Source organism: Sphaerodactylus townsendi, linkage group LG03 (genome assembly GCF_021028975.2).
Source record: "Sphaerodactylus townsendi isolate TG3544 linkage group LG03, MPM_Stown_v2.3, whole genome shotgun sequence".
Taxonomy (NCBI): Eukaryota; Metazoa; Chordata; class Lepidosauria; order Squamata; family Sphaerodactylidae; genus Sphaerodactylus; species Sphaerodactylus townsendi.
This window is the reverse complement of record NC_059427.1, coordinates 173903320-173924474: the sequence shown is the minus strand read 5'-3', so window position 1 is coordinate 173924474 and position 21155 is coordinate 173903320. Positions and strand designations below refer to the sequence as shown.

Here is a 21155-nt window from a genome sequence, read left to right as displayed (position 1 = left end):
TGGTGGGCTGATGATGAACAGAACGCTGAGGGCAAACAAAACAAGCCAGCCACCAACAAACAGGGGGGAAAATTGGCACCTTGTAACATCTAAACCTTAGTAGCGGCCAAGTAGTGTGGCAGAGTGTCTAAGAAACGAGTGGTGAGGGAGGAAAATGGTAGCAAAGTTCTGATGCCTGATCAGGCCTGAGTAAAAATAGATGTATCGTCAAGGGGACGATTGAGTAGGGGTGCCAACTCCAGACTGGAGCATTCATGGAGATTTGGAGGCAGAGCATGAGGATAGTAGAATTTGGGAAGGGGATGGTGCTAAGCAGGAATGTGATGTCTGAGAATCCAGCCTTGGAAGCTGCCATTTTCTCCAGAGGAACAGATCTCTGTCATCCTGAGATTAGATGCAATTCTGAAAGAACTCCAGACACCACCTGGAAGTTGGCAACCACATGTAACCAGTGCTGTTTCCTTGGCAAGATATCTCAGAGGAAAGGTTCCAAAAGTTGTCCTGTCCAGAGGTGGGATCCAGCAGGTTCTCACCAGTTCCCGAGAGTGGGTTACTAATTATTTGTGTGTGCCGAGAGGGGGTTGCTAATTGGGTCGGCTTTTCCGTTAGAAATTCCATTAGGTCCAAAAATAATGAAGTCCTGTTGTTTCCTATGTGGCTGGTTAGCGAAGGTAGAAAACGGGATAATTCTCCCTGTTTTAAAAACATGTTTTAGAAATATGGTAAAGTTCCTTGTTTAAGGACAGTATCCTTCTTTTGATTTCTAGAAACGTAAAATTACAGCATTTGAAAGTGTCATAAGTAAGACAGGCAGTCAATTTAGAGTGAGAAGTAGTTGTTTCTGCTGGCAGCAGACTATAGGACTCTGGCTATAATGAGTTTAAATTATGGACAGAAAGATACCAGCTGGAAATTAGGAACTTTTTTTTTACAGTAAGAGTTTTTTACAGTAAAAGAGAAATTATTAATGCCCCGCCCCCGGAATGCCCGGCCACGCCCCCGTCGTGCCCCGCCCAGCCCCATTGGCGCTACGCCACTGTTTGAATCCCACCACCATGGGAACCTGTTACTAAAATTTTTGGATCCCACCACTGGTCCTGTCCCAAACTTAGCCTGCCTTCCCTGTTAAAAGGTAGGAGAAACAGGAAAGGATTGCCCCTGCTCTGTTTTTTTTCAGGATTGTTTTGGAAAATCTGCCTCCTACTGGGTGAGCCAGGACCTACACCTTATCGGGAGAAATGAAATATTTCTAACATGGCTCTCATGGTGCAACCTTTTCTAGCACAACAGCTAGCAGATGTTGCTGCGGGTTTTTTTCAGCTTGTTGCGTTTTTCCCCCCTCTGTGTCTGACTGAGGCATCTTTACCCAGTACACTAAATCATTGTGGGTCATTTCTGTTTTGTGTTCTACCTCAGAAGTGTGAGCCGGAGGATCTATGGCCAGCTGAGAGGCTATTCTATCTCAGTACTTAATTGAGCAATATTTGTAGCTTAGTGCTATGTGAGAGATGATAGGTCCCAGTTGTGGGTGCCTCTTACTCTATGTGACTATAAATGCTGACATAGGTTTGATTGTAGGGCAGAAATACAAGATCATACCTGCCCTGATTCTTTGCTTGACACACTCCTAATGTGGATTATCATCTCTATATAGAGATTCGTACTTCGAAAAGTGGTAAAATGTGGCATAAATTGATGGTGTTCTGGAATGGCAAAAAACGGTACGCGATTCACGCTATGCCCCTGAAATTTGCAAGAGAGCCGCATTAAAACTCCCAAATGAAGGTCTGAATTGTCTTTACATGATTTTAAGAATCTCTTTTGAGAACGTTGTGGAATTTGAGAACGTTGTTCTATTCGAAGAACAACACAATGATTGATGGACAAAAAGCTTTGTGAGACCTGAATGGACTTTAGCAACTTGAGGTTTTGAGTATTTTGGATCAAAGTGTGACCTCAAAATTCGCGGACAAGTTTATTGTTCTATGGCTCGGCTTCCAGCCTCTCTATTCGGATGGTGCAATCCTGCCGCTGGCAGCCCTGCCAAGTGGTGTACCACTTTCCTGTGAACTGTAAGCAGAGGCATAGCTAGGGGAAATGGAGCCCGGTGCAAAATCGGAGTTTTGCTGCTTCCCCCCCATGTTCGTTAGTGTTTTTTATACTTTTAGTGTTTTTTCAGTTTCCGGCCTGCAGGGGGTGTAGTTTTTAGGCTAGCAGCATCAAAATGTCATGGTATCTTTAGAAGACTCTCCTGATGATACCTCCCGGATTTGGTGAAGTTTGGTTAAGGGGGTCCAAAGTTATGGACCCTCAAAAGGGTAGCCCCATCTACTATTAGCTCCCATTGGAAACAATGGGAGATGGGGGCACCCCTTTTCGAGGTTCTGGAACTTTGGACCCCCCAACCAAACTTCACCTTTAGTCCCGACTGGCATCGGCAGGAAAATTAACCTGATGATACCAGATAAGGTCACATGGAGTTTGATCCAAGCGCCCCGGTGTTATGGACTCCTCAAAAAAGGAAAGTTCCATCTACTATTAGCTCCCATTGAAAACAATGGGGGATGGGGCACCTTCTTTGGGGGTGAATAACAAATAACTGGAATAACAAATCCTTTCTTAGTCTATGGGTGCCAGATGGCTCATTTTGTAGCTCTGCTGATGGGCATTATTAAGGAAACCCAGGTGAAACCCCAGTGAGTAAATGGGCCATTGGCTGGAATTATCCCTTCTTGGAACCACACTTCTCTCTTATTAGGCAGTACTTTCTAGTTGTTCGGCCAATGTCTCACAATCAGTTGAAGAATAAAAGGGTAAAGATTCCTCTCTGTGATAATCTCGGCTTTGCCAGTGGTGCCGCATGGGGTGATATATTATTTATTGGTTTATTTATTTATTTGTCATTTATTTTACTTATTTATTTCTATTTCTTACTTACTTTTGTTTACTTACTTTTACTTTACTTACTTTTACCTGGCTCTGGGCTCAAGTGGTAAAATGGGTCATTTGGCTTCACCTTCCAAGGGCTCTGGGCAAGTAAGAAATATAATGTGAAAAACAATGTAAAACCAGCTGAGCACATGCAAACAAATTGCAAAATTATGAATAAATGGGCATGTAAGGTTCTAAAACCGTAAATACTAAAATTCCTTTGCACAGCAGCAATCACATGCACCACTGGCGGCATCCTGCAATTAAAACCCACATAAAAACCCTCCCCAAAAATGGGGGGGGGGGGAACGGTGGGTCCCATGGAGGGTTAGGGCACCTGTGATGTGGAAAGGAGATGAGAAGGGGGTGCAACCAGCAGCTGAAGCCTCCCAAAAGGCCCCAAAGTGGAACAACTCAGTCTTGCAGGTGTCTCAAGTGGAACACGCGCATCCCGGCTGGTGTCTCGGACAGGTGGAGGAAGAGTGTTCCCCCAGGGAATAAAGGCCCTGGCCCGGCGGAGGCCAGTCATCGGCTGAGGGGGGGCGTGACCCACCACCAGCAGATTGTCCATGTCAGGACATATGGCATGTAAGGCGGTCCCGGGAGTGCTGGGTCCCAGGCATGGGCGCCCAGCACAGCACCCATATCCCGTGAAATGATCCTGAACTCGACTTTGCTCTCAATTTGCAGACGGCGTAACATAGGCTGAATATCACATCACGATGTTTGCTAGGCCCTTTCTGCACAAATCCCCTAAAATGTTTGTATAACCCACCAGTCCCCACCTTCACCATGATATTTATTCACGTTCACCCACTTGAAAGGATCCATGGCTGCCGTGAGGGTCTTTTTGAGTTATTTGTTGAATTGATGCTTCAGTGCTTTTTGCTGCGATCCTCCATAGCTCATAATTCCTTGAAGATTCTACCCCCCTCCCATTTTTTTAAACCCACACAAAATGATGAAAATAAACAGGCAAGGGGGACCTCAGTAATGTGATAAAATAGTGCAGACAAGAAAGTTTAGGGACAGCACAGAGGCATGGAAAACGTGGTAAATAGATTTCACAGCAAATGAAAATTTTTTCGAAATGTTTCAGGCTGAAGAATGATTTTTTAAAAGGGATTCATTTAAAACGTTTTGAGGCGGGCAATAAAACATTTTCAGAATGTAAGGGGGGGGGATATGAAACTCCATAGAGGAAACATTTTATTTCTTGCCGCAAAACATTTAAAAAGATTTGCATATAGGGCCTATATTAACGGGGTGGTTTGCCATTGCTTTCCGCAGTCACCTACATTTTACCCTTCACAAGCTGGCTATTCTGTCAGGATCGAACTCAGGTAGTGAGCAGAGCATTGACTGCAGTACTGCAGCTTACCACTCTGTGCCACAGGGGCTCGTAAGTTGAAGGATATACCTAGCAATAAAGCCCATTGTGCTAAACCAGGGGTAGGGAACCTTTAACACTCAAAGAGCCATTTGGACCCGTTTTCCACGGGAAAAGAAAACACTTGGAGCCACAAATAATTTTTGACATTTAAAATAAAGATAGCACTGTATATATTGGGTTTTTTTACCTTTTACTCCGCTCATTCTGAGAAGCGCATGGATGCGTCCGCCGTGCTGCATGCAGGGCGGGCAAGGATGGGGCCGGCGGCTCAGCTCGTGAAGCCGCAGTGCAAGGGAAGAAGAGCCGCAGGTTCCCTACCCCTGTGCTAAACAATACAACAGGTGTAAGACAGCTGTTGGTGGCGGGTACAGTAGCAAGGTAGGATCTGTTTAAATAAGTTATTGTAAGGTTGCTGAGAGAAAAAAACTGAGAGAAAGAAATTAGCAAGAAGAGCTTACTTCCACTTTCTCCTGCCAGTGATTTGCTGCTTGCCTGCTATGTTGCGCTCGCCATTTTGTGAAGATCTCCTGGGATGTTTGCACTGCAGGCATTGCGACTACCTGCCTTTTTACTGAATAAAGTACATAATTGAACTCAGCTCTTCATGCAGTTTTCGTGGGGGGAGGCATTATTTTAGATCACAGGTGTCAAACAAGCATACTGCGTGCTGAACTGAGCACGGCCAGGATCAGGCTCTCCTTTCTGCCTACACCTCGCCAAGAGAGGCCCTTCTTCCAGACCTGATGGAAAGAAAGCTGTTGAGTTCCTTCAGCCGTTGGAGTTCCTTCAGCGCCCCGCACCTCACTCCCAAGCTGCGGGTGTGCAGTGATTGGCGGGTAGCGAGTCATCTCCGCACGTCCCAGTCTTACTGACTTATATGGTGTGATGATGATATAGGCCCTGGGAAGACAACCTTTTTTGAAAGCTGAACAGTGAAAACTGTTTCACACAAATGCGGTATCATGCGATGCGACAGTTATGTGGTAAATGGGCTCGTGTGAATTGTTTCTCTGGCAGCAGCACGTTATGACAGCACCGGGAACCCAGGGTTGTGGGGGGAAAAAGGTTGCTTACTGCTTCTTTCTCTGTCTTTCTCCGCCAGCGGACCCTGTTGTCCAGATTGAAGGCAACCCACATTGTTGTTTCTTCAACTTCAGCCCCAAGATTATGTTCACCAAGGTGGTCAAGGCACAGTTGTGGGTTTACCTGCGGCCTGTTCAGCATACTTCCACGGTGTACCTACAGATCCTGCGCCTCAAGCCAGTGACAGAGGACGGCAGCCGCCACATCCGGATCCGCTCCCTCAAGATTGACCTGAACTCTCGCATTGGTCACTGGCAGAGCATTGACTTCAAACATGTGCTGCAGAACTGGTTCAAGCAGCCACAGAACAACTGGGGCATCGAGATCAACGCGTTTGATCCGAACGGGAACGACCTGGCTGTCACCTCACTTGGCCCTGGTGCTGAAGGTCTGGTGGGTAAACAGGAACATGTTTTGCCCCCTTCTTCCTCCTTCCTAACCCCTAACACAGACCTGGGCATTATACGGTCTGCTGATACATCCGGCCTTGTCCGGATGACCCCGGATCGGCCCCCCTGCCGTGCTGGGCAGGGAGGAGAGTTTGAAAGCCCCGCAGTAGCTGGTTGCCCTACTGTCGGCTTCTGCGGGGCTTTCTGCCGCCTCGCCCCGTTTCCGGTGGCCTGGTCCTCCACAATATTTTCTGTTTCTTATGCGGCCCCATGGAAAAAATAATTGCCCACCCCTGCCCTAACACAACACAGTTGCCAACTCTTGGTTGGGAAATTTCCGGAGATTTGGGGGCAGATCACGTGGGAAGGTGGAGGGAACTCAGTAGGGTTGTGATGCCGTACAGTCCTCTCTAAAAGCTGTCGTATTTTCCAGGGGAATTGGTGTCTGTAGCCTGGAGATTGGTTGAAATTCTGGGAGAGCTCCAACACCTACCTGGAGGTTAGCAACCTTATAAATCAGATCTGCAGGCTTCTCTAAAATCTCCCCAAAACTGTATTTTTTTGTCAGCAGTAGGAACTTCGGATATATTCTTCTCATCACTGCAGGCCTCAGTGACCTACCATAGCATCAGAACAAGCTGTGTTGTAGAACGTAGCCAGGAGTTTAAGGGAAGGTACCTTCTTTCAAAATCACTGCTGACTGAAATGTCTCTAATATTCTGTCCGGGTATATAATAGCCCATGTTTCTTTGTCACAGAGATGAAGGAGCAGTGGAAAAGGACAGCGTGGTGTACAGTGATGGGATAGACCTGATTCACTAAGTCAGTGGTGGCGAACCAATTGGCCATGCTGTCAGGGGCTGATGGGAATTGTAGTCCATAACATCTGGAGTGCCAAAGGTTCACCACCACTGACCTAGGTCCATTCCAGAACCTCACTTGCTGCATGTCTGCAATGCCTTGGATGTTGGGATGAGAGTGGACAGAGCTTTCCCTTTCATCCCTACTTGTTTGCCTGCAATGGCAACCACACCATATACTTCAGGGAGTTGGAAGTAACTGCTTCTGCCCCCAGCTGGTTCCTTGAGGCATTACTGCTTCTGCTAGTGAAAATGGAGTCAAGGGCCATTTTCACATCAGAACATGGTATTGGCTTTCCTGGTGAGAACCTTCCTTCCCTCATTCACTCTCATCCCCAAGACTATTATGCTAATAGTGACCTTGCTAGTCTTTAGTGAACTTCAAAAGATTGTGCATTTTGGTATCACTGGTATCAGATAAATATTCCACGTGGTGTAGCAGTCAAGAGCAGTTGGCACTAGTCTGGAGAACCGGATTTGATTCCCCACACTTCCACATGAGTGGGGGACTCTTATTGGGTGAACCTGATTTGTTTCTCCACTCCTACATTCCTGCAGGGTGACCTTGGACTAGTCACAGTTGATTCAGAACTCTCTCAGCTCCACCACCTCACAAGGTGTCTGTTGTGGGGAGAGGAAAGAGTTTGTAAGCCACCTTGTAAGGCAGTATATAAATCCAGACTCTTTCTCTTCTACTACTAATGAATAGCTAGGGGACAGTAGCCTGTGTTATGTCAGATGCAGCTGTTGACACTTAACACTTCCCTCCCCCACCAATATTTCTTTCTATCAATCCTATTTCAGACTTTTTCACTGTTAATCCTGCTTCAGATCTTCAAAATTGTCAAATATTATTAACACGATCATAAGAAAGCTGAATTACAATTTGTGAAAGTTTTGGGGCATGTCAAATGAAGATATTCTTTTCAGAGTCTCAGAATTTAGCAAAATATTTGCTCCCAGCAAGAGACAATATCGTGAAGCAGCACTAATTGATTAAGTGATTTACTGAAGCAAGGTCTGCATGTTGTAGCTATAGATTTTTGGATACATAAACTACAGAATTAGCTGGGCTTTGCCATTCTTTTATGCAAACAGCCATTTCAGTTAGAAGATTTCATTTTTCTTAATAATATAATGAGATTTGACAGATTAACTTTGTTATAGCATGTGTGTGGTTTTGTAATAAGAGGCAACATAACCTGCCACATAGGTAATCCATACAGCTATCATTACCAGACTAGACTGCTGTAAATTGCTCCATATGGGGCTACCCTTGAGATTGCTCTGGAAACTACAGCCAGTTCAGAATATAGCTGTATGAGTCCTTACAGGGACACCACAGGGAGAACAGCTCCAACCAATATTCCGCCAGCTGCACTGATTTTAGGTGGAGTACTGGATGACGTTCAAGGTGTCAGTGCTATTCAAAGCCTTAAATGATCTGGGACCTTCATATCTGCTGGACCACCTCTTCCAATACATCGCCCAAGAGCACCATGCTCAGCAAACAACATCTTACTGGTGGTCCCTGACCCAACAAACGTCTGGTTGTCCTCAACCAGAGCCTTTTTGGCTCTAGCCTCAGCTTGGTGGGATGCTCTTTCAAATGAGACCCGGGATTTACGCAGGGCCTGTAAAACTGCGTTGTTCCAGCAGGTCTATGGTTGAGGGCAGCATTGGTATTTCAACTTGGCTGGACTCCTTTCCTTTCTGCCCTGCCCCCTGGGTTTCATTATTATTGGCTTCACGGAGCCAGAAACCAAGACTAGAAGTAGAAGTAGACAAGCCTTTATTGGCATTCCAAATTACAATAAAACAACGTTCACGTTATCAGATAAAGGTAACAAACATTCAGAGTCTCATCAACAGTGTAGTCCAAAATGAACTTACCAAAAGTGCGCGGCCCCATACACCTCTCTATGACCACACTGAGGACCCAACGACAGAAACCAGGCATCACAAAAACATACAGTATCACCACTCCACTATAACACACAGAGTTTGTTGGGGTGGAACCAAACACACAGGAACAAGCGGATAGATGTAGCGAATGGGCAAACAATTGATTCGACTAGATCACGATCGTTACAGCCTTCAATTGTCACACCATCTGGTAATCCCATAACAAAATCACTTATTATCTCTAAGAATCACCCACAGATTATTTCGACTTTAAGATGACAGTGAATCCACAGGTTACTGGCAGAGGTAGGCACTGCTACCAGAAGCAAATAGTTAATGTAACCAACATAGCGAAAGAAAGATGTTATGATGATAGCAATCTAATGTTTAGGTATCCATCTAGAGTTGCTGCCTATAATCTTTAAAAGATATTTTGCTACGCTTTCGCAAAAGTAATGATCAAGATTATCTAAGATTAAAAGGAATCCTAAGAACATCAGTTAAATTATTGTATATAGGAGCTGAAGTAATGATGGGTTGGGTCATTCTGATCTTGGTAAATCTTGCACAATGAAACAAGTGTGCTCCAGCAAGTCTCAATCCTGGCCTGAGTTGCATGGGTATTAGCCCTCTTTTGTTTATCTATACGCTAAAATTCACCTTGGCGGAGCATAGAGGGTATTAAATTGAAATGAGCCAAGATTATTGCTCTTCTGTGCCTTGGATTGGTAAGCCAGAAAAGATAGTTGACTGCATGTTCTTGTTCAAGAGGAGATAAGCAGACGGAGGAGAGCATGCTTTCCCTTGCTTTAGCTTATCATACAGCAGTAATTCATGTTCCAGCAGCCTGATTTTCAGGCAATTATAGGCCTCCAATTGAGTGAAAGAGTAAAGTGACTCTAATGGGAGGCCAATAGCGCTAATTTTTTCTTCCACCAACATGATCCATCTGGGAATTACCAAATCAGAGAGCATCGAGTGGATTAAACTAGAATGATCTTGTGAAAAATGGATGCACAGCCAATATTTGATAGTTCTCAGCCAAGCCATTGTAACATGTGGGAAGAAGTGGGAAGCAGTGGGAAGAAGACTTGGCCAGGAAGTGCTTGGCCATCAGCAGTGGGAAGAAGACTTGGCCAGGAAGACTTGGCCATCAGCAGTGGGAAGAAGACTTGGCCAGGAAGAGCAGAGTGACCTGCTGGTGTTCATTTTGGAGGGCTTTTCTCAAAGCCACAGCTTTTAAAACAGTGTATTTTAACAGGGGTTATCTCTTTTTCTCCCCGCGCTCCCGTGAGCTAAGGCTGCCGAATCTGGAAGGTAGTTTTAATAGGGGTTAACAGAGTTCATTCCCTTGTCTTCCTCTTTGTCCTAAGAGGTGGGGCTTTTTAAATAGAAGGCGCCAAGAATTTTGAATTCTAATTTTTTTTGTTTTATTAATGAATTAATAAGGACATATTTGACAGATAGTACATGCAAGATAGCTCCAAGGGGGGCACTGACTAAAAGCTTAATTTACCGATTTAAATATCTTGAAACAAATCAGATATGAAGGCAGAAAGTCGCCAGCAGGGGAGGGGCTTCTTCCAGTGATTTGTGACACTAGAGTGTCACATGTATGACTATCTGCCCACTAGGACAGGAAGTTGTAGGTGTGCTCCGTATCGCTGCAATGAGCTCCTGACACTCAAGGAACGTGTGCGTTCTCTTGGAAGCCAAGGTGGCAGACCTGGAGAAGCTGAAAGAGACAGAGAGGGTGAGATGCAGACGAGGCTTTCAGGGACTTAACAGCCGGGTCCCCACTCCCAAGGTGCACATCTCTTCAGATGTCATGGAGAATGAAGGTCTTAGGGACGGAGGGAGTGCCAGTCACAGGAGTGGGGAAGATGCTCCCTTAGATGGGATCCCTTCCCTTAACTGGTGATCAGCTATCCTCTCGCACTGAGGATGCACCCCTCAGGGAGGAGTGGGGAGGCTCCTTGTAGTGGAGTGATTCTCGATCTCATTAGAAATGTAGAGAGTTAGGGTTTCTGGAGAGGCGTGATGACCGCATGAGTGACTTGCCTTACCTGGGTAGAAGGTTGCCGCGATGCTCACGTTTTACGTCTAGATAGGCTTTTAGACAGTGCTGGGGAATTGGAGTCCAGCAGTTGTGGGTCCATATTGGCTTTCCAACAACATTGGGGAAATGTAGCCGGGAGTGTTCTGGAAGCTAAATTTAGGCTGCTAGGAAACAGGTTGAAGTCCAGGACCTCCATGCTGTGGCATTCTCCTAAATGCTACCCGTTTCAGACGCCAAGAGGCTTGAAGCTATAGGCAAACGCTGGGAGATACAGTGAGGTCCTCCAATGCGTGGATGAGAGGTGGTGGGTGTAGAGGGTGAGGGTTTCAGATTTGTGTCAGGAACTGGGGAACCTTTTGGGACAAGGCAGGCCCTTGTACAAACGGGACCCAGGCTTCATCTTCTAACCAAAGAGGAACCAGGTAGATGCTGGTATCCATTAAAAAAAAAAAAAAGGTGGCAGAACAGCTTTTAAACTGATCACTGGGAGAAAGTTTCAGGCAAGCGAGCTGAGAGTGACTTCGGTTCGGAATACAGTATCTATGAGGATGCGGTGACAGAGAGGGAGGTTTTTCTAAAATCGAAAAGCCACATCCAAGCCCGTAGAAACATGAAGCAATGTGCATGTGACAAAGCGGGATGATGGTGTCTACAAAAAAAAAAGACTTTGAGGGTAGCTAACACACATAAATCCACAGGTGTAAAAAAGGACAGAGACAGAGGGTATACAGGGTGTCTCTATGCGTTAATAGTAGAAGCATTCAACCTAAAATGGGAGAGCTTGTGAGTACAGAGTTTTGAAGGAGGGACTTTGATATAGTGGGCATTACAGAGACATGGTGGAATGAGGGAGAACCAGTGTGGATGCTGTTATACCAGGCTACAGGTAATCTATAGGAAGGATAGGACAAGGCGCATTGGGGGGGGTGGAGTTGTTCCCTTTACATCAAAGAGAAGCATAGAGTATCACATAAAATAGACAATGCAAGGGGAGCTGGTTCCCCTACAGAATCACTGTGGATATCAATACCAGAGGTGAAGGACAGTTTAATATTAGGAATATATTACTTGTCCCCCAGACCAAAAGTGCACAAGAGGATCTTCTGAGGATGGAAAAAAAGAAATTAGAGAGGCCAACAAAAACAAAAATGTAGTGGTAATGGGTGATTTAACTTATCCCCATATAAGCAACTGGAAAAATGCATGTTCAAGGTCATAGTAAGGAGAGGAAAGCATTCCTGGATATGCTAAATGACTGTGGCTTAGAGCAGATGGTTGTGGAACCAACCAGGAGAGGTGATCCTAGATCTAATTCTATGGGACAGTGACCTGGTGCAGGAAGTCAGTGTTATGATTGAGCCCGATAGGGAATGAAGCGACCACAATGCTGTCAGATTCAGTATCTCAGCATGTCTGAGATGAAAGTGGCAACTACTAATGTAGTTACATTCGCCTTCAGAAAGCGGAAATTTCTCAAAGATGAGAGGAGGATGAGTGCTTGGGGAAGCTGAAAGGGAAAATGCAAGAGGAAGTCAAAACTATCCAGGATGCTTGGAGGTTATTTTAAACATGGCAGTTATAAAAAAAGCTCAGCTGGAATGTGTTCCGCAGGAGTTAGAAAAGGCAGCACCCAGTCCAAAAGAAAGCCACCATGGTTAACAAGAGAGTGTTGAGGGAAATTATCAGAAAAAAAAAGCAAAATGTCTTTTTGTGAGAAAATGGAAGTCCAGCTTTGACTGATGAGAGAATATGAGAGGGAACACAAATGGTGGCAAAAGAGAAGCAAGTTAGCAGCTCGTAAAGAAGGGAGGCAAAAAAGGATTACATGAGGAACGCGTGGCTGCAGTAACATCAAGACCAGCAACAAACAGTTCTTCAAGTACATCAAAAGCAGGGAAGCCAGCAAGGGAAGCGGTAGGCCCGTTAGATGACAAAGGAGGAAACGTAAAGGGTGTGCTAAAAGATGACAGGAGATTGCAGTAGAAGCTGAATGAATTCTTTGCATCCAGTGTCTTCACCCAAGAGGGAGGTGAGGAACATTCCTGCACCTGAACCAAGCTTCTTAGGAGGCGAATCCGAGGGAATCTAGCGAAGATAGTGGTAGACAGGGAAGAAGTTCTGGCAGCCATTGATAAACTAAATGTTACTGTAAATCCCCTGGCCCAGATTGGCATTCAACCCAAGAGTTCTTTAAAAGAGCTCAAGCTATGGGAAATTGCTGATCTTCTCACTTTAATATGCAACTTATCCCTGAAATCAGGCTCTGTCCCTTGAAGACTGGAAGGATGTAACAATGTCACACCAATCTTTAAGAAAGTGATCCAGGGGGGATCCGGGAAATTCGCCGTTCTCTCGCTCGGACATCTGTTCCTGGCAAATTAAGAGAATCTATCATTAAAGATAAAATTATGTTAGATGGTGCCAAGACCTGCTGGAGAAAAGAGTCAGTACGGCTTTTGCGGAAGAGGCAAATCCCAAATTCCTACAAACTTACTAGAGCTCTTTGAGGGTGTAAACAGGCATGTGGACAGGGGTGAAACTGGTGGACATTGTTCATTTCGATTTCCAAAAGAGCTTTTGACAAAGTTCCTCACCAGAGACTGCTGAGAAAACTCCAGCAATGAAGGAATAAAGAGGGGAAGCCCTCCGCGGATTAAAAACTGGTTGAGAAACAGGAAACAAAGAGTGGGTGAAAAACGGAAGTTCTCACAATGGAGAGACGTCGGGAGTGGTGTCCCCGCTGATCCGCTGGGACCAGTGCTCTTTAACCTATTCATAAAATATCTGGAAGTAGGGGTGGGTAGTGGTGGTGGCCAAGTTTGCAGATGATACCAAATTAAGCGTAGGCGGTGGAGAGAACCGCCGGATTGGGCGTAAGAGCTTCCAAGCCGATCCCGATAAATTCAGGGTGAAAGCGGGCTAAGAAATGGCAAATGCAGTTCAATGTCAGCAAAATGCAAAAGCGGATGCGCCATAAAGGTAAAATCCAAACTTCGCTAATACGCTACAGGGGTCAAAAGCTATCAGCCGCTGGTGACCAGGAAAGGGATTTAGGCGCCTTGCCAGATAGTCGCATGGGAATGTCAACTCAATGCATGGCAGCTGTAAAAAAGGCAAAACTCTATGCTGGGAAATAATTGTGGTGCCGAATTATGAGAAGAAAACCGCAAAGATTATCGAACAGCGTCTTATATAAAGCAGTGCAGCGACCGCGACTTGGCGCAATTGTGTCCAGTTCTGGTCAGCCGTGATCCTCGCAAAAAAAGATATTGATGAGGATAGAAAAAGTGCAGAGAAGGGCAACAAGGATGATTGAGGGACTGGAGCACCTTTCCTGGTATGAGGAGATAGCTGCGGCATTTGGGACTCTTTAGCCCGAGGAGCGCGGCTGAGTGATGGCGATATGATTGAAGTCTACAAAATTATGCATGTGGTAGATACCGCTGATAGAGAGAAATTTTTCTCTCTTTCGTCACAATACTAGAAACCAGGGGGCATTCCATTGAAAATGCTGGGGGGAAGAATTAGGACTAATAAAAGGGAAAACAATTCTCCACTTAAATCGCGTGATTGGTGTTTGGAATATGCCGCCAGCGAAAGAGGTGGGTGATGGCCACCAACCTGGATAGCTTTAAAAGGGGCTTGGACAGGAGATTTATGGGAGGAGAAGTCGCATTTATGGCTACTAATCTTGATCCTCCTTGATCTGAGATTGCAAAATGCCTTAAATGACCAGGTGGGATCTGGTTACCAGCTTCGCAGAAGGCCACGCGTTCACATCCCACATGTCAGCTCCCAGCAAGCAATTCTGGCGGGCCACCGCGTATAAAGCAGGATAGCTGGAATAGATGGACTTCGGTCTGATCCGAAGCCGGTTTGTTCTTATGTTCTTATGATGAGGGACATTTGCCCAAGCCCCAAGCATAGTCGGGCTGCATAAAGGCTACAGCTAGGTAGGCCCATGATTTTGTAAAAAAAAACGGGATCAGAGATCTGGCCGGAAGATTTTGTCTCTACCGGCTTTTATCCAGATAGGGTGCTCCATAAAGGAGTTTCGTTCCACATTTGGCATTGAAAACTTTCAACGCTTGACGGTTATATTGGCGGCCCAATTCCTGGAAAAAGCGCAGAACGGCTGAAGCGTTGTTATTGGCTGCATCAAGCGCTTAGCTTCCTGCGGTATCGCCCAATTAAGATTGTTCGCGAAGAGTAATCCCCGGTGATAATATTGAAACTGTTTGACTCGCCTCTCATAGGTTTCATGTTAATAGTCCGCTACCTGTCTAGAGAGAATCGCCTCGCCAACACCACGATTTTAGATTTCTCATAATTGATTTACCAATTCATTTGACCTTTGGTGTATTCATTACAGAGATCCGGTAAGGCTGGTGAGGTGTTTTCAACCTTGGCGGCTGAGAGGAAAGTTGCATCGCCCCGCGATAAAAGCAAGGCATAGGATACGTTTAGAGTATTAGTTTCAAAGTGTCCGCTGAACTTTAAAAGAACAGGCACCAAATCGCTGAGCATGTTAAAACAAAACAGGGGCCAGTGGTATGCAGCCCTTATTTCGACTCCCCTAGCGGTAGGGATGTTAGATGTGAAGGGCCCAGTATTCGGGGCACCTCTGATTTTGCCAGCTAGGGTGCCGCGTATTAAATTGTTTTGCTGAAAAAAACAACAATCTTAGGTCAATGTTCCGCATTGAGAGTTTGCTCTAGAGTAGTTCTCTTGAAATCCAGTCAAACGCCCCTTTTAAATCTAAAAAACGCAACAAAAAAGCTGGTTGGCATGAAATCACATATTTATTGGCCAGGCGATGTAAAATGCATCAAGTGTTGATTTTATAGCTTGAAGCCTGTTCCTGAATCTGGACCAATGATTCCTGTTTGTCTGATCCTCAATTCTCAAAGTTTCAAGGCGAGGAATTTCTGGCGCATGCCACCGGTCGGTGATCGAAAGGCATCTGACAAAATGGGTAATCGAAAGGTTTGGTAGTGTCTCCCTTTTTGCATATAGACAATTATAGCAGCAACTACTCGCTTGGCATAGGCGCCTGTACAGCAATTGTTAACATAAGTGAGTAGTGAGGCTGGGTGCCGCCTACCACCATTCTGGAGAAGATTTTAATACTGCAGGCATTACATCGGTTGGGCCAGGTGGCTTTGCCTCTTTTTAAACCATTAATTAAATTGATCACTTCCTGAAGCCAACCGCAGGCCATTTTCCGGGTAACTCAGCTGAAGCTGGGGTGGAAACAGTAAAACTCTACTACTGGCGCGCCGGAAAAACAACTGCGCCAGCGAGCCAGAGAAATATGTGGTGGCATGCGCTGCCATAGGGTTGAGGCACTTCGCATTTGCTTCGCTGCCGCAACCCGCCATGTTACAGTTACAGTGCCCGCGCGCCGTTCCACGATATGCCCTGCACAACGTACTCAGGTTTGAACCGCTGCCGGGAACTCCTCTTCTTTTGGCCAGAGTGATGCTGCTTGAGTAGCTTCTCATCCCCCATATCTTCTGCGTTACCTTCTATAAAGTCCACAAATTGTATTGATGAAAGTTCAATGCAATAATGGTTTCAAACCATGTTGCTATTGCTGTTTGGAGGCCTTCCCGGGTTTTGGGTGCAAGGAAATTGATTGTAAAATTTGCACTAAGACAATAATTAGTTGTTCAAATTGACATATTCCTGCAGTTCTGGGGAAGCAGCCCTTATTATAGATTCCCTCTTTTAATTTGAGTTATCATAGGGAGAGCTAAGCAGAAGCCTCTGAGGCTGGGCTAAGCTACCCGGCAGACATCATGTTAACTTATAGGAACTTGGGTAAGTCAAAGAAGGTGTCCCTGCCAGCCTCCCAACCTTGTTTGAAATGCCAGTTAGAGTTAGTGGTAGATGATCACTGGAGTACAGGGCAGTCCCCAATACTAAAAAAAGAAGTAAACAAACTGATATAAATAGGGTGGACATTAAAATATAATCAATCACACTCGAACCCATGGAGTTAACCAGGGTAAGACTATCTGTGTTTCTATGGTGTTTAAGCCCATTCAACCATAGTTTATTAAATTTTATAGCAAATTTGATTAGCTGGATTCCAGCGGAGTTCACATGCGGATCTTTGGAAGTCCGGAGGGCAGGACATAGGAGAAGCTGTACAGAGTCATCCTCAAGGTTGAGCTGGGCCAAGGTTGTGGATGAAGTTCCCGCGACCAACCCTTTGGTGGATAGAAAGCTCAACAACATCCCATTTGGAAAGTCCGTAGACTTATATTTTAAATAGGATATTGATTTTATTGTTTTATTATTGTATTTTGAATGTTGTTTTTTATTTCTTTAATTGGTATATTTGGATCACTCTTACAAACATATTTCATTATTATATTACATCTATAATATGCTTCCCCCTTTTTTTCCCCTCCACCCCCTCCACCCCCAAAATTCTTCCTTTTTTCTCTTTAAGTGCGCAGCAGCAGGTTCATCCGTTCTTCTCTCTTCTCCCATCTGTCCTCATTGATTCCGGCTTCTCTACGAATTCAGTCCAAATCTTCATCATGTCCATTTGTTTTTTGTGCCACACTTGGTTCCTTGACATTATTTCGAAATCTTCTAATTGTAATTGTTCCCATACATATTCTAGCCATTTCTGTATTGTCCATATCCTTTTGTCTTTCCATCCCAGCGCAAATACTGCATGGGCTGCTCTTATCATCATTTTATAAAGTGTTTTTCTCCGCTGTTCTATACTTTTATTTTCCATTATACCCATGAACAATAGGTCTATGTTTACTTTATCTTAACTTTTACATATTTCTCTATATACTCTATAACCTGATCCCATAATCATTTAACCTCTTTACATTCCAGCCACATATGTATATAGATTGCATTTCCCCCCCCCCCCCCACAATGCCAACATTTTGGACTAAATCCCTTTATCATGTATGCCAACAGTTTGGGGGTTCTATACCATTTTAATATCACTTTCTTTTGTACTTTGAATGTTGTGACCAGCCCCACATCCAGCCTCTGAGTGGAGAGGTGGGTGGGGCATATCTCCACGTGGATATTGTGAACTCGAGCAAGCCCCACTCACTGGCTGTTAGCAGGGGCAGGGTGCAGCTTGGGGGGGGGGGGCAGCATACAGGCTTGCCCCAGGCACTGTGTTAGGTAAATACAGTGGAACCTCGGTTTTCGTTGGTAATCCGTCCGAAAAGAATCAATGAAAACTGAAACCGATGAAAACAGAAGCAAACTTTTCCATAGGAATCAATGTAAATCCAACTAATCCGTTCTAGGCACTCCAAAAAAACATACCAAAAACACATTTTTGGTGAATAAACATAGTGTTTAATGCTGAAAACAGTAACAAACAATAACACTAGGACCAGCTTCAGCGCCAGTAGACTAATGTCACACCAGACAGCTGTCCAAAGAGGTCTGTTTCTGATGCCTCTTTAAGATGTGTCTGAAATGGGGCAAGACATTGGCATTAAACAAGTTGCAGACACGGCCTGCAACAGCTTTGTCCAGCTGATTTTTCTCCACAAACCCCTGCACCTTACTGCAAATCGATGAAAACTGAGGCAAATCGATGAAAATCGAGCCCTTCGGGGATGAGGCGGCCTATAAATCCAAATCAATGCAAATCAATGCAAATCGATGAAAATCGAGCCCTTCGGGGATGAGGCGGCCTATAAATCCAAACAATAAATAAATAAATAAAAATAAAACCGAGACTAATTTTTCACTGAAAAAATCGATGAAAACCGAAACCAATGAAAACTGAAGGCAATGAAAACCGAGGTTCCGCTGTATGCCCCTAGTGTACAGCTGGATCCAAACCTGGCCTCAGCCAGGCTCAAACGGTCCCCTGCTGCTTCCCCCCTCCAAGTGGAGGTTGGGTGTGAGGTGAGCCTGTTCACCCCACTTGCTGGCCTTCAACTATGCCCTGCTGGCAGGGGCAGCGTGCAGCTGTGGGGAGAAAGCGCTTAGGCTTGCCCCAGGCGCCCCTGGTTGGTTGGCTTATACTGGTCAGAGGGTCATGTTTCCTGTAAAGTTGGCCTATGATCATCTGGCACAACTGTCGCCAAGCACATCCCAATAAGACCATCAGGACCAGTAAAGGTGCCATCTTACTGAATTTCCCACCTGCTGCATTGCTACTTAGACTGATTTGGAGACAGTAGGTGTGTGTCAGGAAGCTAGATTTTGTTATGTTATTGCAGTTGCTTGTCCTTATGCTTAAGCCTGAACCTTTTCTTTAATCTTTGCAATAAACCCTGTTGCTTTTGTTGGTGTGTTCTACTGTGTATGAGAGAGTCCAAGCCCAGGATCAGTCAAACTATCAGAAGGAGATTTATTCCTAGGTCCCAAGTTTGGAGACAGTGGGATAAAATCATCAAAGCAAGGATGTGGGAGGGTCAGAAACCGCTGTATTTTGACAGGTATCTACTCTCCATATTCTTTATGATGGGAGCCCCTTTTATTTCACACAATCATACACTGCCTACAAATCGATTGCTTTGTTGAGTCAGATGTCCCACCTCTCATCTTTGTTTATTCATTTCCTATCAGCAGCTGACGGGTCAGAGTTCCATACCTCATTTCTCTCCTGCTTAGCAGACCTGCAGTTTCTTAAGGAATCTATAAATGATAATAGTTCTTTATTGTTAATCACCATCCTTTGCCTTTTCAGAGGGGAAAAAGCAATATTCAGGGCTACTGCTAGGAACTGGATAAATTTTTGGATGCTACAATAAGCGATGTAGGATTGGAGGAAAGAGGGATTGGTTTAGAAGGACAGAGAAGGAGGAGGAGAAGGAGAAGGAGAAGAAGGGGAAGAAGAATTTGTATTTATATCCCACCTTCCTCTCCTATAAGGAGACCCAAGGTGGCTTACAACCTCCTTTCCCTTCCTCGCCCCACAACAGACACCTTGTGAGGTAGGTGGGGGTGAAAGAGTTCTGAGAGAGCTGTGACTAGCCCAAGGTCACCCAGCAGGAATGAAGGAGTGAGGAAACACATCTGGTTCACCAGATAAGCCTCAGCCACTCATGTGGAGGAGTGGGGAATCAAACCTGGTTCTCCAGATTAGAATCCACCTGCTCTTAACCACTACACCACCCTGGCTCTCTGGGTAGACGGATGAGGCTGAGCCGAACTGGACAGATGAATAAGCTTGGCTTAAAGGATAAACAATGCGGGCGTGGGGTAGACAGGGCTAAAAGAGGTAGATGCAGTGGTGGGATCCAAAAATTTCAATAACAGGTTCCGATGGTGGTGGGATTCAAACAGTGGCGCCGCCGCACACATGCACCTCCAGTCCCTATTGGGCAGGGAGGTTGCTTTAGTAACCCCTTCTCAGCACTCAGAAAAATTAGTAACCATTTCTAGAGAAGTGGTGAGAACTGGTTGGATCCCACCTCTGGGTAGATGGCTTATGGGTAGATTAATTTGGGCGGAACCGACATGCTGCAAAGTTTTGCCCTTTGGGTTGTACCCTTCCCTTTGTGCTGGTCATCCCTTGCAGAGTGGGCAAGTCGACTTTTTACAAACTCATACCTTTGTGTTTTTCTCTTTTCCAATCCCACCCCCCAGCACCCCTTCATGGAGCTGCGCGTGCTGGAGAACAACAAACGGTCCCGGCGGAATTTGGGCCTAGACTGTGATGAACACTCCACTGAGTCACGGTGCTGCCGCTACCCACTGACCGTTGACTTCGAAGCCTTCGGCTGGGATTGGATTATCGCCCCCAAGCGGTACAAAGCCAACTACTGTTCAGGCCAGTGTGAATATATGTTCATGCAGAAATATCCCCACACCCACCTGGTGCAGCAGGCGAATCCCCGGGGCTCAGCCGGGCCCTGCTGCACCCCAACTAAAATGTCCCCCATCAACATGCTGTACTTCAACGATAAACAGCAGATCATCTATGGCAAAATCCCTGGCATGGTTGTCGACAGGTGTGGATGCTCTTAAACCCCCCCTGCCTGTCCTATCACCCCCCCTTTCCCCGATTCCCCCGGATTCCTACTTCGAGGATGCACCCTGACATTGACGAATCCGTCCTTTAGCATTTAAAAAAAAAACATTTTCGCAGAGAAAATAATTGCGAGAAAAGAACAAGATGAATAGAGTTTGTATTGAGAATCTCTGAATTGACATCATGCACTGTGCAATAATCAAAACAGACATCACGTTGCTGGAGATGGGATGAGCTGGCTTGGATCAATACTTTCCTCCCCGAGGCAGATCTGAAACGAGCATTCTTTTCTTCCTCTCTCCGAAACCCGTTGTTTGACCCGTCACTGCTCAAGCTTTATTTTTACTGGCATTCTCTCTTTCTCCCCCACCCCCTTCTTCTCTTGAACTGGGAGCAAAAATAGTTTTATGTTTAAAAAAAAAAAGTTCATCAGAAAGAGAGAGACTTTTCAACCCGTTTACAAACAGCGAAAGCTTCCTAGATTGTGATTGTTAAGTTAAATAAAATGTTGTATGGAGCTATAGAGATAAAGGGGGGGGGGGGGGAAGAGGTA

At 45.3% G+C, this 21155-nt stretch overlaps 1 protein-coding gene across 1 annotated transcript in view; it reads left to right on the top strand.

Annotated features, from left to right (window-relative positions):
* The window catches only part of GDF11 (growth differentiation factor 11), a 47377-nt gene extending 26629 nt beyond the window's left edge, over window positions 1-20748 (top strand). The window contains exons 2-3 of the mRNA XM_048487611.1: window positions 5427-5800; window positions 20218-20748. Of these exons, the coding sequence (XP_048343568.1) occupies window positions 5427-5800; window positions 20218-20598 (755 nt within the window). The 3' untranslated portion in view covers window positions 20599-20748. The remainder of the gene's footprint in view (window positions 1-5426; window positions 5801-20217) is intronic.
* Window positions 20749-21155: the final 407 nt, after the last annotated feature.